A 13,634-nucleotide genomic window follows, 5' to 3' on the forward strand; every position below is an offset into this window, starting at 1 on the left:
TGGTATTGGCATGCAGTTTTACATGATGCTGTCTCTTTTCCTTTTCCAAAGCACCTAGAACAAAGACTTAAGTGACTAAGGCTTCTCTCAACCCATCTCTGACACAGCCTTATCTAACTACAAACTATTGTTCAAAGGAAGAATTATCTTGATATACTTGGCAAATAGTTATTAGTTTTTTTAACACCAGAAAGTGAACCTGAAACAGCTTGAAGAAATGGCACAACACTTCACAATCCAAGTCTTAACAAAATAAGCAGAGATAAGTGCTTTTAAATATTTGATTTTAGAAATCACAGAAGCAAGGCCATTTAAAAAAGTCTATAATTAAGCATCTCTGCTTGAATGCAAATTAACAATTCTAATACTGGGTTTAGAATTTGGTTGTAATGAGCAATAATACCAAAGTCCTAAAATTGTTTTTATTACACAGGTTTCCTGCATTTTATAGAAGTGTGTCTTCCATCCGTTGATGAATAGAAAAGGACTTTTCCCACCTTTGAAGCTGCAGAGGTGAGCAAAAATTGCCTGAATACCGTAGTTGTTCTATGGTTCTTATCCCTTCCAGATCAAGAGTGAAAAAATGGTAAGCTTGTTTGGCAATTTGGAAGGGAGATTCAAAATGCAATCAAGTCAATATAGTGAAGTAAAGGAGGCAGCTGCCTTCGGATTTACAGAACCCCTCTAGAATCCCCCTTGTTGCCCACTTCTGCCCTGTGGCTTCCAACAATGGTTGTGACAATTTCCCTTTGGAAAATTCTCTCCTTGTTCCAGAAGTTGTCCAACTGAGGACAATTAAGACTGTGCCTAGGAAGAAGCCATCCAACAGTAGCAAGACCAGCCAGAACCTTAATTCTGACAAAGGATTTGTAATGAGATGCCCAAACATGCCAAATTTGTCTTGAGTAGTGTGTATGGCCAATTTCCAGAGAAAGATACTGTTCGGTGGCTTGACAGGCAGCCCAAAACACTCCATACGATGCTAACTAAGCAAGCAGGGGAAAGAAGAAGATAAGACTCCAGTTCTTGGGTAGCCAATGTCAAGCTCTGGTCAGACCTGGCCATGTTTCTCAGCAATACACACTTCTCACTCACAACCAGAGTCTTGAGGGGAAGAGTTCTGTCTAGGCAGGTGACACAGCTCACCCCAATCATTGGCACCTGGAATCTGACTCTTTCACTTTGGAATTTTCCTGATCCTACAATGGGAAAGATAACGAGGGTTAGTCCTCTTGTCTTGCCCTCTAGAAGACTGAGAGCAACCTGCCCAGATATGGCTAATGATGAGGAACACATTTTGTCTTTCTTATGCTAACTCAGCTGGATTGCACTCTAAGCCTGTCATTGACTCACCTACAAAGCATAGGACTTTCTTCCAGTCACTGAAGAACCACCCGAGTGATGTCTGTAGTGTATGAGATTCCCTGAAATTGCTATAGGATTCATTTGCTTTCCTCTTCATACCTTGCCCTCCGCTTTCACCGCCCGCACACTTTCACCTGTGGCCAATGCTGCTACTGCTGCTGCTTCTATACCCAGTCATACAGGTAGTCCTCGAGTTACGATCACAATTAAGCCCAAAATTTATGTTGCCAAGCAAAACATTTGTTAAGTGAATTCTGCTCCCTTTTACAATCTTTCTTGCCACAGTTGTTAAGTGAATCACCGCAGTTATTAAGTACTGTAACACAGTCGTTAAGCAGATCTGGCTTCCCCATTGACTTTGCTTGTCAGAAGGTCGCAAAAGGGGATCATGTGACCCCAGGACACTGCAACCCAAATATGAATCAGTTGCCAAGCGTCTGAATTTTGATCATATGACCACGGGGAGGCTGCAATGGATATAAGTGTGAAAAATGGTTCATAAGTCACTTTTTTCCAGTGCTGTTGTAACTTTGAATGGTCACTGAATGAACTGTTGTAAGTGGAGGACTACCTGTATATGCAGTTGGGTCAAAAGGGGATGCTAATGCCAGGGGCATATACACATGCTGCAGTGTAAAAGCAATGCTAGGGCCAGCGACTCACACACAATAACATTGCATGCACTCTCTCTTGCAGATTTATGATGTCACATTCTGACTGCCTGGAAGAAAGCTACGGCTACGTCTTAAAAGTTTTTTTCTGAAACAAAGTAGATGGGTTTTGTGTGCATATTTGAAAAATAATGTCCTTCAATCCATCTGTTGTATAAGTTTAGTCATGCCAACTGTGTAAGTTCATATTTTAATCATGGTCTTCTGACTGGCTCACGGTTAAATTCATGGTGCCTTTAAAAGATAAGTGAATTTTCATCTTTAGTGGCCCTACAAAAGTTCCATGTTGTAATCAACAGGACAAAAGAGCATAAACAAACTTGTACACATAGGCCCAAGCTCAGCAAACCAGCACAGGTTTTTCTTCCCAACAGGATTTGTTTGGCTGGATGATTTGATGACTCTGATGTGCACATTTTCCATTCGTGCTCTTATTTACTACAGATACAGTTCTCTAATGCATTTTGCTGCAAAGCCATATTTGATCTTGTTGGTTGGCTTGTTTGCTGCAGTTCTGCCTCTCAAGTACTTTAAGGAAAATATTTGTTGTTAAGTGAGGGTGAGCAGATGATTGGTTCTGTGCTGCTGCTTTCCCACATTCATTATCATGTTGATAGATTTTGTGAATTATGATCATGAAAATCTTTAGGCAGTAATTAGCTAATTCACCTAGTATCAATGATCATCAATAGCAATTTTGCTAAATTACAGTTTGTAAACATTAAATGTAGTGCTGTCCTTTAGAAACCGTGGGAAAAATACCACATCTTTCCCCCAGAAAGTAATTGTTCTGTAAAACTATCCCAGTCTGATCATCACTTGTTTCTAGTGAAGGTATTGCATCTTCTATATTTGCCAAAATAAAAATTTAGATGCTGCGTGAATACAATCCCTTCGTTCATTGTTGGAGCTGTGTTGATGTAGGTTTAGGATTAAAAATAAATTTCCCCTCATCCTTCCTGGAAAGACTCTTGAGACAATTCAGATATATGCGGATGTACTAAACAATTCTTGCTTTGATAGGGTGAACTGGGGAAGGAACAAGATAGTGCAAACAATACTTCATTAAGTCTCAGAAAGGAAAGATCTATCTGCGTTGTTCTCTAGGATAGGGCATAGATGGGATTTTCTCTTTACATTAGATGCATAGAAGAAAGCATGCAGCTGACAATACATTCATCTTCTTCCCCTTTTTCTAGCACTGCCAAAGTACACATTAAATAAATGCAATGACATGAAGAAGACCTCTGGGACAGAACTAGCTTTACCACTATGAAGATTGAGGGAACCAATTCAAGTGGCAAAAGCTGGAGAGAGCGCATCCTAATTGTTTGCACATATATGTACATTACACGTGACCTTATAGCCCAAAGGAACAAGAAATAATCCTAGTTGAGTTGTGCAAGTCTCTTGGCCTTTTTTTCTTTTAGAGAATAAAGGCAGGTGTGCACCACACAACCTGGCCTGCCACTCTCAGGTATGGGGAAGGATACCATTAAAAAAATTAACCCATAATACCTCGGTTAGTTTTTACAACAGTTTTGCTACAACAGATAAGGTTGCACCTCTGCACATTGTTAGAAAGAGTTCTAATGCCACTTACGAAGAAAAACATTATAACCTAAAATGCTATTTTTAAATGACCAAAATCTGTGTGTCCTGTTGATTTTATAATAGGCTCAATGTTTTCAATAGATGTTAAAAAAATGTACTGAATTCCAACAGTATCCACTGTAGTTCCAATTGCCTGCATTTTGAATGGCAGTTTAAAGCATTCAAATTTTAAATGTCAAATTCCTTCTGCAGAAGGAGATAATTAAATCCAACAGAGTTAGGAATATAGTGCTTTGATTACAGGCCAATAAAATGTAAAAGGAGAAACACATTTTAGAATTTCTTTAGATTCAAACACAGGCTGATTCATGAAACAAAGCTTTCAGGATATGTTCGTTTGAAACATACAATGGGATAATATCAGTACAAATAGACATTGTATTCAAAAATATTATTCTGAAGTTAAAATATGTTATAAAGATGAAACTTTAAAATTCAGTATAATGGTATTTTCCCCCTCAAACTGGAGATTTCCAGAGGTGTTAGATGGCTGGCAAGTAGAAATGATGTACTCTGACACATCTAGAGGCCTGAATGACTGGGAAAGTCCAATTTTACAAAATTGCTGTAATCAGTTCAAATAGTCTTAGGCATAAGAAGCAGAATTAAGAAAGCATGGTCAGCATTCCAGCTTTATTCTGAAATTAAGTTTTGGGGAATTAAAATCACAAAGGTTTTACCTTCCCATGAAGTTGTTCCTCCAGGGGGAGCTGCTGAAGCTGCTTGCGCAGGGCCAGATGTGAAGTCTGGTTGAAGATCTAGAAGATCACTGGAGAGCTTGGAAGCACTATTACAAGAGGAAAAAATACCAAAGAAGTATTTGGATAAAAGTCATAGAAGTAATTTTGAAGTCCTGTGAATTTATTTGCAAGAATTAAACAAAATATAATGGCATATTCAAGAATATAATTAGAACTGTACAAATTGTTGTGATCTTGTATCAACTTTCCCCAACCTAGTGTTCTACAGAGAAGTTAGGCTTCAAAGGTCTGTGAAAAACGGTCATAAGTGACTTTTTTCAGTGTCACAGTAACTTTGAATGGTCACTAAATGAATTGTTTTAAGTTGAGGACTACCTGTACCAAATATTTTAAAAGTAAGTATCATATTCTCAACCAAACTAACCTTACTGGAGCCGTTGTTGAAGATGTTGCAAAAAGATCAATTGGTGGAGATGTATCAATACTTTTTGCTGGGGTAGAATTGGGAGATGTAACCGTTGTGGCTGGAGAAGACTGGAAAAGAAGAGCTGGTTAGGACATATATTTATATTTTTATTTTATTTATTTAGTAAAATTTATATGGCCACCCGCTCACTCTCAGTGACTCTGGGCAGCTTACAAAAAATAAAAAGTAACATAAATTAAATCTATTTAATTTCGGCTCAGTGGGTTAGGACGCTGAGCTTGTCGATCAGAAGGTCGGCAGTTTGGCGGGTCAAATCCCAAGTGCCGTGTAACAGAGTGAGCGCCTGTTACTCGTCCTAGCTTCTGCCAACCTAGCAGTTCGAAAGCACGTAAAAATGCAAGTAGAAAAATAGGGACCACTCCGGTGGGAAGGTAACAGCATTCCGTGTGCCTTTGGCGTCTAGTCATTCCGGCTACATGACCACGGAGACGTCCTCGGACAAGCGCTGGCTCTTCGGCTTTGAAACGGAGATGAGCACCGGCCCCTAAAGTCGGAAACGACTAGCACACATGTGCAGGGGAATCTTTACCTTCACTTTTACCTTTAAGTGGGAAGCTAAAGAAACATTAATCATGCTATCACCACAAAAGAAGGTTTTCTAAAATATTAATGTTTTCTGTTAATTATTGGAAGGAAAGCCTGCAAATATATGCATATTTTAATGGTGAATAAAAACCTAAAATACCCCTATTTTTATAGGAAGTTCCCAAGCCTGAACAGGCCCTCTAAAAATTCTTCAGTGATATCACAGCAGAGTAACATGAAGTTTGACTTAAATGAACACTATTTAATCATTATGTAATGAACTTCAAATTAGCTTTATAAAAACCTTAAGGAAAAGAACACATGGGCTAATATTAAAGAATCAAGAGCCAAAACAGGAGTTACAGTAAGAAAAGCATTTCAAAAGGCTGCTCTGAATGTTTACCTTGAATTTTTGCTCACAACTCAGCATTACCTGGGGATCAATGACTAAGTAAGATCTCAATTTTTTATGGCCAGCACAAAAATTGGCATTCTGTCAAGAGCCACGTAGGAAAAGATACTAGCAGTATATCTTTCCATCAAGAATGCTCCTTTGCTGTAAGAATTCTCATACATTTATACTTTAAAACAAAAACAGTACATTCCTGATGGAGGGTGACTTTGTATGGAATATAAATCCTCTGTACAATAAATGCCTTATTGAAAGTCTTCGAAGCTAAGTCCATTTTAAATGTTGGCTTTATCACACTAGACAAATTCAAATCACCTCTGAGATCTTTTCCCAGAAAAAATTGTATACTGTGTACATTAAGTTGGACAATCCTGTATATTTTATAAAAGTGATGTTAATATAAAACGTTTTGAACACAAATTTGCATGCAGTTAATTATGAAGGAGATGACAACTCTGAAATGTAGACTATTTACTATGACAGTTTGGACAGCAATAGGATCTTTGATTCTGGAATGTTAAATAAAACATTGTAAGATAGGCTTTTGTGTACTATGTGAAACATTAAGTGTGGTGAGAAAGGCATAGAGCTTTCATTTAAGTTCAGAAGTCCATTTGTTCAGGATATGGTAGTAACATGCAACCATCATATCAAAGCTATAAAACATTAACCTTTCCTTTACCATTAGGAAAGAAATTAAAATCTTTTCATCCAAACCTTACTGATTATTCTTGATTTTTTTTCAACTGGATTTTAAGTAATATTAATAAGGGACCTTGGAGGTTATCTAGTCCAACCCCCTGCTCAGGCAGGAAACCCTATACCATTTCAGACAAATGGCTGTCCAGTCTCTTCTTAAAAACTTCCAGTGTTGGAGCATTCACAGCTCCCTGGAGGCAGGTTGTGCCACTGGTTAAATGTTCTGTCAGGAAGTTTGTCCTTAGTTCTATGTTGCTTCTCTCCTTGATTAGTTTCCATCCGTTGCTTCTTGTCGTGCCTTCAGGCACTTTGGAGAATAGCTTGACTCCCTCTTCTTTGTGGCAGCCCCTGAGATATTGAAACACTGCTATCATGTACCCCCTCGTCCTTCTCTTCATTAAATTAAACATACCCAATTCTAGCAGCTTTTGTTTTGTCTGTTACTGAGAGCACTCTAGGGATTTTAATACTAAATATACTTCTGCATCTATATTAGGAAAACTGCAGTGTTGATAAAAGACAACATGCGTTTTTTCTAAAAAACAAACAAACTCCTCTGGTATGAAATGTATTAGTGAGAAGCAGTCTTAGATTTAATCCTGAGAAGTACTTTCACCCTTATTTAAAAACTGTATTGCCAAAGCTGTCTCAGCCAGCAACATCAAAGCTGTCAAATTTGAAATCTATAGTAACTAGGAAATGTCCAAGAAACCACTATGTTTCACATTTTTGCTTCACAGCAGGAAAATTTTCCATTCAATTATTTTCAAAGTTAAATCATGCATGAAACCTCATGTAGACTGAATTTTTTAAAAGCTTTTAAAAATATAACCTTAAACATATCCAGCAGGATGTCAGAATAGGTTATAAGCAAGGAAGTTACTTTATAAAAGGGTACGTTATTACAAAATAGCTGTGAGGAAGAACTATTACAAATGCCACAAACATATCCATTGCTCAAAGTAGTAGTCTGCTGGTACTTCACCCACCTATTCTGGCCAATGATTTTCTTTGGATTGAGTTCAAAGTTGTCACACACAGGGCAAGCTAATTCTTTCCTTTTGTTGTTGTTGTTGTTTTTGCTTGACAACTGTGTGTTCTGTGCTCACTACAGAACACAACTCTGTGTCCACTACAGTCCAAGTCCTGCTGTGGCTTCACATTAAGCGAAATCCCAATATGGCTTAGCATGTTGTGGCAATTGTGTTCATTACACAATGATATGTGCACATCCAAGGCAGATTCCTTAGCTGAATCATGTGCACTTCTGGTGCAGTTAGTAATACTCTTTTCACCAGCCACACTTATTTTCAATTTCCTGTGCCCTAAAAAATAGCAGCCTAAATTCTAAGGTGATACTGGTGAAAGACATGACAGCATAATGTGATTAAATCTATTATACATTTTCCCCCTTAAAACATAATTGCTGACTGTAAATTTACTGGTCATGTAATCCTTATATCTTGCTTTTGACTGTCGGAGAAGGTGTGAAAGGGTGTGCAAAAGATGCTGCTTTTCATCGGGGAAGGTATGTTGGGGTACTCAAGTGGATAATGCAGAGCAAGTGCACAGGGGCTAGAGGATGCGCTGGTGGGGGAGATCTACCCCAGTAACATGTGATCTTCCCTACTGGCTTCCTCATTGACTTTCTGGAAAAGTTGGCATGGAAGGTTGCAGATAAATGATTTCAGGCACTTAGTAACCTGATGTAAATAACATTTTGCAAATTCATGACTGTGGGTGGGCAGGGATGGCCAGAACCTTGACGACCACTCATTCAGTGCTGTTTTAACCTGGAACTCATGCTGACCAAAAGGTCATAGTTCAAAGACTACCTATATTACTTAATGTTTGAATCCAGGGAAACTAGTCTCCTTTTGGTGACATCTATTTCAGTGGGGCTAAAGGAAAATTAATTTCTATGGATACATGCTTATGTTTGATTCTATAGTTTAATTCTCTGGAAAGAGGTCATCCTGTGTAATATTTTTCACATAGAAATGAAAGGTAATATAGATGTATGGGATACAAACAGTAAGAGATCAAATACCAATTTTATACATTCTTAGGAAGCATAAGACTTTTCCAGTTTACATATTTAACTGAAGACTTGACTAGTTATATAAATCTTTAAATTACCTTGCCCAAGGGTGAAGGAGCACCAGACCTAGAAGAATTAATGTAAGAAAATACGATTCAGAAACAGACTTTATTTGTTAGTTATAAACTCACAGAAAAATCTGGCAAACTATATAAATATTTTAAACAATAGTGATTGCCACTGCAATTGTAAAACAAATTTTCTATTTTAAAAACAGATGGGAAAACATATTAAAAATAGGGACAACTCATTTCTTCCTAAACCTTTTTCATTGCTCTTTTTTAAAATGGAAGAAAAAATTTAAAATATTCTCTAATAATTTCATTCTAAATCAAACATAATATGGTTAAAATGTGAAATTAATTGATCTGTTCAGAAATATGGCAAATCACGATATAAGTTAAAGTGCCATAAAAAAGATAAAAAGATAAAGGAACAAACAAATAGAAACTGTTGATAATGATTGTACTTCAAATCGGAAAAAGGTGACTTAAATACTGTGTTTTCCCAAAAATAAGACCTATCCCGAAAATAAGCCCTAGCTTGATTTTTACATATGTGCCTAATATAAGCCCTACCCACAAAATAAGCCCTACTTAAGAGCTGGCGCATTTGGCCGCCCATGCATTCCGTCACACCGCCTGGTTCTTCGACATGAAGTGAGGAGAGGAGAGGGGAGCTGTCCCACATGCCCCTCATCCACTTACCTCAGGACCCCCACTGCCAGGCGTCCCATGTGCTGACACCTGTCATGCCTCATGGCGGCACCAACAAGTGGCCACAGAAGAACTGGGGTGGCGGCTGTGTGGGCTCCTGCTAGATGGGGCTGTTGATGCCACCATTGCAAGACAAGGCAGGTGTCGGGGAAAAAAGACATCCCTGAAAATAAGACCTAATGTCTCTTTTGGAGGCAAAAAAATATAAGACCGGGTCTTATTTTCACGGAAACATTGTATGTATTCTGAACCTTAATATCATCCCTGATTTTTTCTTAAAAAAATATTGCCTTAATTGAAACACTGAGGATTATATATATATATATATATATATATATATATATATATATATATATATATATATATATATATATATATATATATATATTTGTTTTCTGAGGTTTTCGCGGGTGTTTGTATGTGGATCTTTGGTTATTCGGGTTTTTCCCCGCGTAGAACTAAAGGTGTAGGCGCAACGTTTCGACGGAATCCCATCCGTCATCATCAGGCTGGTGGCTTTAGCTTCCTTCTTCTGGGAGAAGCATGTGGCTGTTTGTTCCTCTTTTTTAAACTGCCAGAGGGGGTGTGTTCTGTGGGTGGAGGTGTGCTCTGATTGGGTGGGGGATTAAGTGTGTTCTGATTGGGTGGGAGTGTGTTTTGAATGGTGGGTGTGTTCTGATTGGGTGGGGGTGTGTTTTGAGTGGATGGGCTGGTCTCAGCTGCCAGCCTGAGAGATAGAAAAACGCCCCCACAGCATGAACAAACGAGATGATACCTCTCGCCTACCAGCCATTTGGAAACCCGCCTTGATTGACAGACGAGGCCCAACCACCAAGAATGATACCAGACCCAAACTCATGATAACATCACATGACATCACCACCACACAACCATTCAAAAAGCAAATCCGAACCCACAATGATAACGAGGCACAACCACAAAACAGAAACCTAACTACAGCTGCAACATCAGCCACTTTAAACCCCTCCAAACCACACAATAAGCAAACTGACACCCACTATAAAAACATGGCACCACAAACACGAAGCCGAACAAAAGCAGCACAACTCACCAGCTCAGGTCTAAGGCTGGCAGCTGAGACCAGCCCATCCACTCAAAACACACCCCTACCCAATCAGAACACACCCACCATTCAAAACACACTCCCACCCAATCAGAACACACTTAATCCCCCACCCAATCAGAGCACACCTCCACCCACAGAACACACCCCCTCTGGCAGTTTAAAAAAGAGGAACAAACAGCCACATGCTTCTCCCAGAAGAAGGAAGCTAAAGCCACCAGCCTGATGATGACGGATGGGATTCCGTCGAAACGTTGCGCCTACACCTTTAGTTCTACGCGGGAAAAAACCCGAATAACCAAAGATACACACACACACACACACGCATATATATATATATATATATATATATATATATATATATATATATATATGCGCAAATTATTCAAATTGCTAATAAAGAATTTGGGAGGCTAAGATGATCATTTCGAACTCTTTATGTTCTCGTCAGTTAGTCATACCCTTTATCTGAGATTCGAACCCGGGCTGATTATATATCAGGCAGTGTTTTAACCTCCTGAGCCACGGGTTCCTTCTCTCTTATATTAGCTGGAAGGCAAGGCAAATGTATGTTTAAGTATTTGTCAAGGCTTTTTGAATGGACCTTGCTAATTAACTCTTTCATTCCTGTTTTGGCCCGGCTCAGGGCTTATCCACAGGAACTAGTCAACTTATGACAGCTCATTATTTGTGCAAATTATTCAAATTGCTAATAAAGAATTTGGGAGGCTAAGATGATCATTTCGAACTCTTTATGTTCTCGTCAGTTAGTCATACCCTTTATCTGACTATTCAAAAAGCCTTGACAAATACTTAAACATACATTTGCCTTGCCTTCCAGCTAATATAAGAGAGAAGGAACCCGTGGCTCAGGAGGTTAAAACACTGCCTGATATATAATCAGCCCGGGTTCGAATCTCAGATAAAGGGTATGACTAACTGACGAGAACATAAAGAGTTCGAAATGATCATCTTAGCCTCCCAAATTCTTTATTAGCAATTTGAATAATTTGCACAAATAATGAGCTGTCATAAGTTGACTAGTTCCTGTGGATAAGCCCTGAGCCGGGCCAAAACAGGAATGAAAGAGTTAATTAGCAAGGTCCATTCAAAAAGCCTTGACAAATACTTAAACACACACACACACACACACACACACACACACACACACACACACACACACACACACATATATATATATATATATATATATATATATATATATATATATATATATATATATATATATATAAACCTTGCCCTAAATCCAACTCATAGTCTATCATCTCCAAACAAAATTCAATCAATACTTGTTACCCAAATCTTTTTTAAAAAAGTTTATTTAACTTCCCTTTGATTTTGAAGTTTTGTTAAAAAGATTGAAGTGGGCTCTTAACATATCCACAAAGCATTGTAGGAGATTAATCTTTTTATGGTTTACTGCAAGGAGCTAAATAAAATCAGTGAGCCATAAGCCAAGTAACAATTTAGCTAGCAGTGTGAGTTTACAGTTAATTATCTTTTTAGAACAGAAATTATATTTTCATAAATACTGTAAACATGAAAATTACCATTGTGCTTCACAGGCATTTCATTTTCCAGAGTTCCAAAACAGCATGCAAATTACTGGTAAGAAACTAATATTCATAAAATATAAGATTTCATTAAAGAGACTGATACAAAATACACACAGGCATACACATTAGTAAGTTTACTTACCCATCACTAAGTGGCAAAACATCCATTATGCAAATAAAAGAGAGGGATACAGAAAAACAAGATCAGTTAATGTCAGCCTATTTTAATTTCTTCCAATCGTTACTAACATTGGATGATAAAATGCAGACTATTAAAAAAAGTTTGCTCAGAGTAGAACACAAGGAACTTTACAAATTAACTTAAAAAGCGGTATTTATAGCACGTATACTCAGGAGGAAATTCTGTCTGTTGAATTCTGTTACATTAATTAGGATGACAACCTTGGTTAAACTTGAAATGGATTGCATTGGGCTACCTATAACTTTCAGCCACATTCTAATTTGCAACAGTTTCTATGCAACACAAGGCCAGATCTTGGATATCACACTTTGTATTAACATCATATAATTAATTTTGGAATATTCAAAAAAAATGCAGCAATGAAAAGGAAGCAATATCCCTTATTAATTAATTTTATATAATGTCATAAATGCATCTAGTTTTTTTATCGTACAAAGTGACAGAGCCAAGTTCCAAATCGCTGTTGTGATTGAAGGAACCTACTGATACAAGCTACAAATTTCTATCTGTTTTAATCATTTATAATATCTGTAAATATTTACAAGTGCAATCCTACATGCTCAAATATACCATATGGGTTAACACACATTTACTCTGTGTTTCCCCATTACAGCTTCTTTCATCAGCTGGAAACATGACTGTTATGCCATTTTTGCTACCCAGGAAAACCCAATTATATCCTTCATACCAACAGGTAAGCAATAATCTCACAACACATACATGTACCATCCATTCTGAAAGGAAGACTGGAGATAATGTGTCAGTACAAAGTAGTATGTATATAGACACCAGTGCAGCTCTAGGTTGCTAATATTCCTTCAATAAGTGGCTATCAAATGATAGCAATAAAGCTATCACTAGGCAATGAGAAAACTCAGGAAGAGAGAGATACATGCAGCTTATTACAATCATCAGTTGAGATGCTGTTTTGTGTTTACCACAGTATAATGAACGTTCAATGCTTTTTCTAGTAAGGAGCCAAAAACTTCACCAAGCAATGCTCAAACTGATACACAGATTCTCTCCCTACAACCTCTTTATATAAATCTATAAAATCTCTTCATACTTGTTCCCAGGTTTCTTTCCTTCCAAAGTATTTAGATGCTGTTCAAGAGTCTCCATAAGACTACTGGGAGCCTAAAAATATAATGAAAAAACACATTTAAAATCAAGGAACATTAGAAAAAGCAATTGATACGGAGCTCAAGAGGCATTTCCAGAGTTTTTTCTTTGAATCAATTATTTGCATGCATATGCTATTTATTTGTTTGTTAAATTTATTTGCCGCCTATCCCACTTAATGCATAAAACAACTGTGCAAAAGACCATTTCCATGCTACTATGAATTGTATACTATGCCGAAGTACATTTTTTGGAGGAAGAGGTTATAAGTTGGAATGCAAACTGAAGCCAGAATCGGTGTATATTAGACATTATTAATAGCACAAATGTTAATCTATACACAAAACATATGCATGCA

The 13,634-nt window shown here is 37.6% G+C and overlaps 1 protein-coding gene across 1 annotated transcript in view; it reads right to left on the bottom strand.

The window, feature by feature from the left end:
* The window catches only part of SNAP91 (synaptosome associated protein 91), a 96,734-nt gene that overhangs the window by 31,242 nt on the left and 51,858 nt on the right, over positions 1-13,634 (bottom strand). The window contains exons 10-13 of the mRNA XM_083377774.1: positions 13,221-13,291; positions 8,614-8,641; positions 4,776-4,885; positions 4,331-4,437 (exon numbers count right to left, since the gene is read on the bottom strand). Of these exons, the coding sequence (XP_083233900.1) occupies positions 4,331-4,437; positions 4,776-4,885; positions 8,614-8,641; positions 13,221-13,291 (316 nt within the window). The remainder of the gene's footprint in view (positions 1-4,330; positions 4,438-4,775; positions 4,886-8,613; positions 8,642-13,220; positions 13,292-13,634) is intronic.

The sequence above is a fragment of the Vipera ursinii genome (assembly GCF_947247035.1).
Source record: "Vipera ursinii genome assembly, chromosome: 1".
Classification (NCBI taxonomy): domain Eukaryota; kingdom Metazoa; phylum Chordata; class Lepidosauria; order Squamata; family Viperidae; genus Vipera; species Vipera ursinii.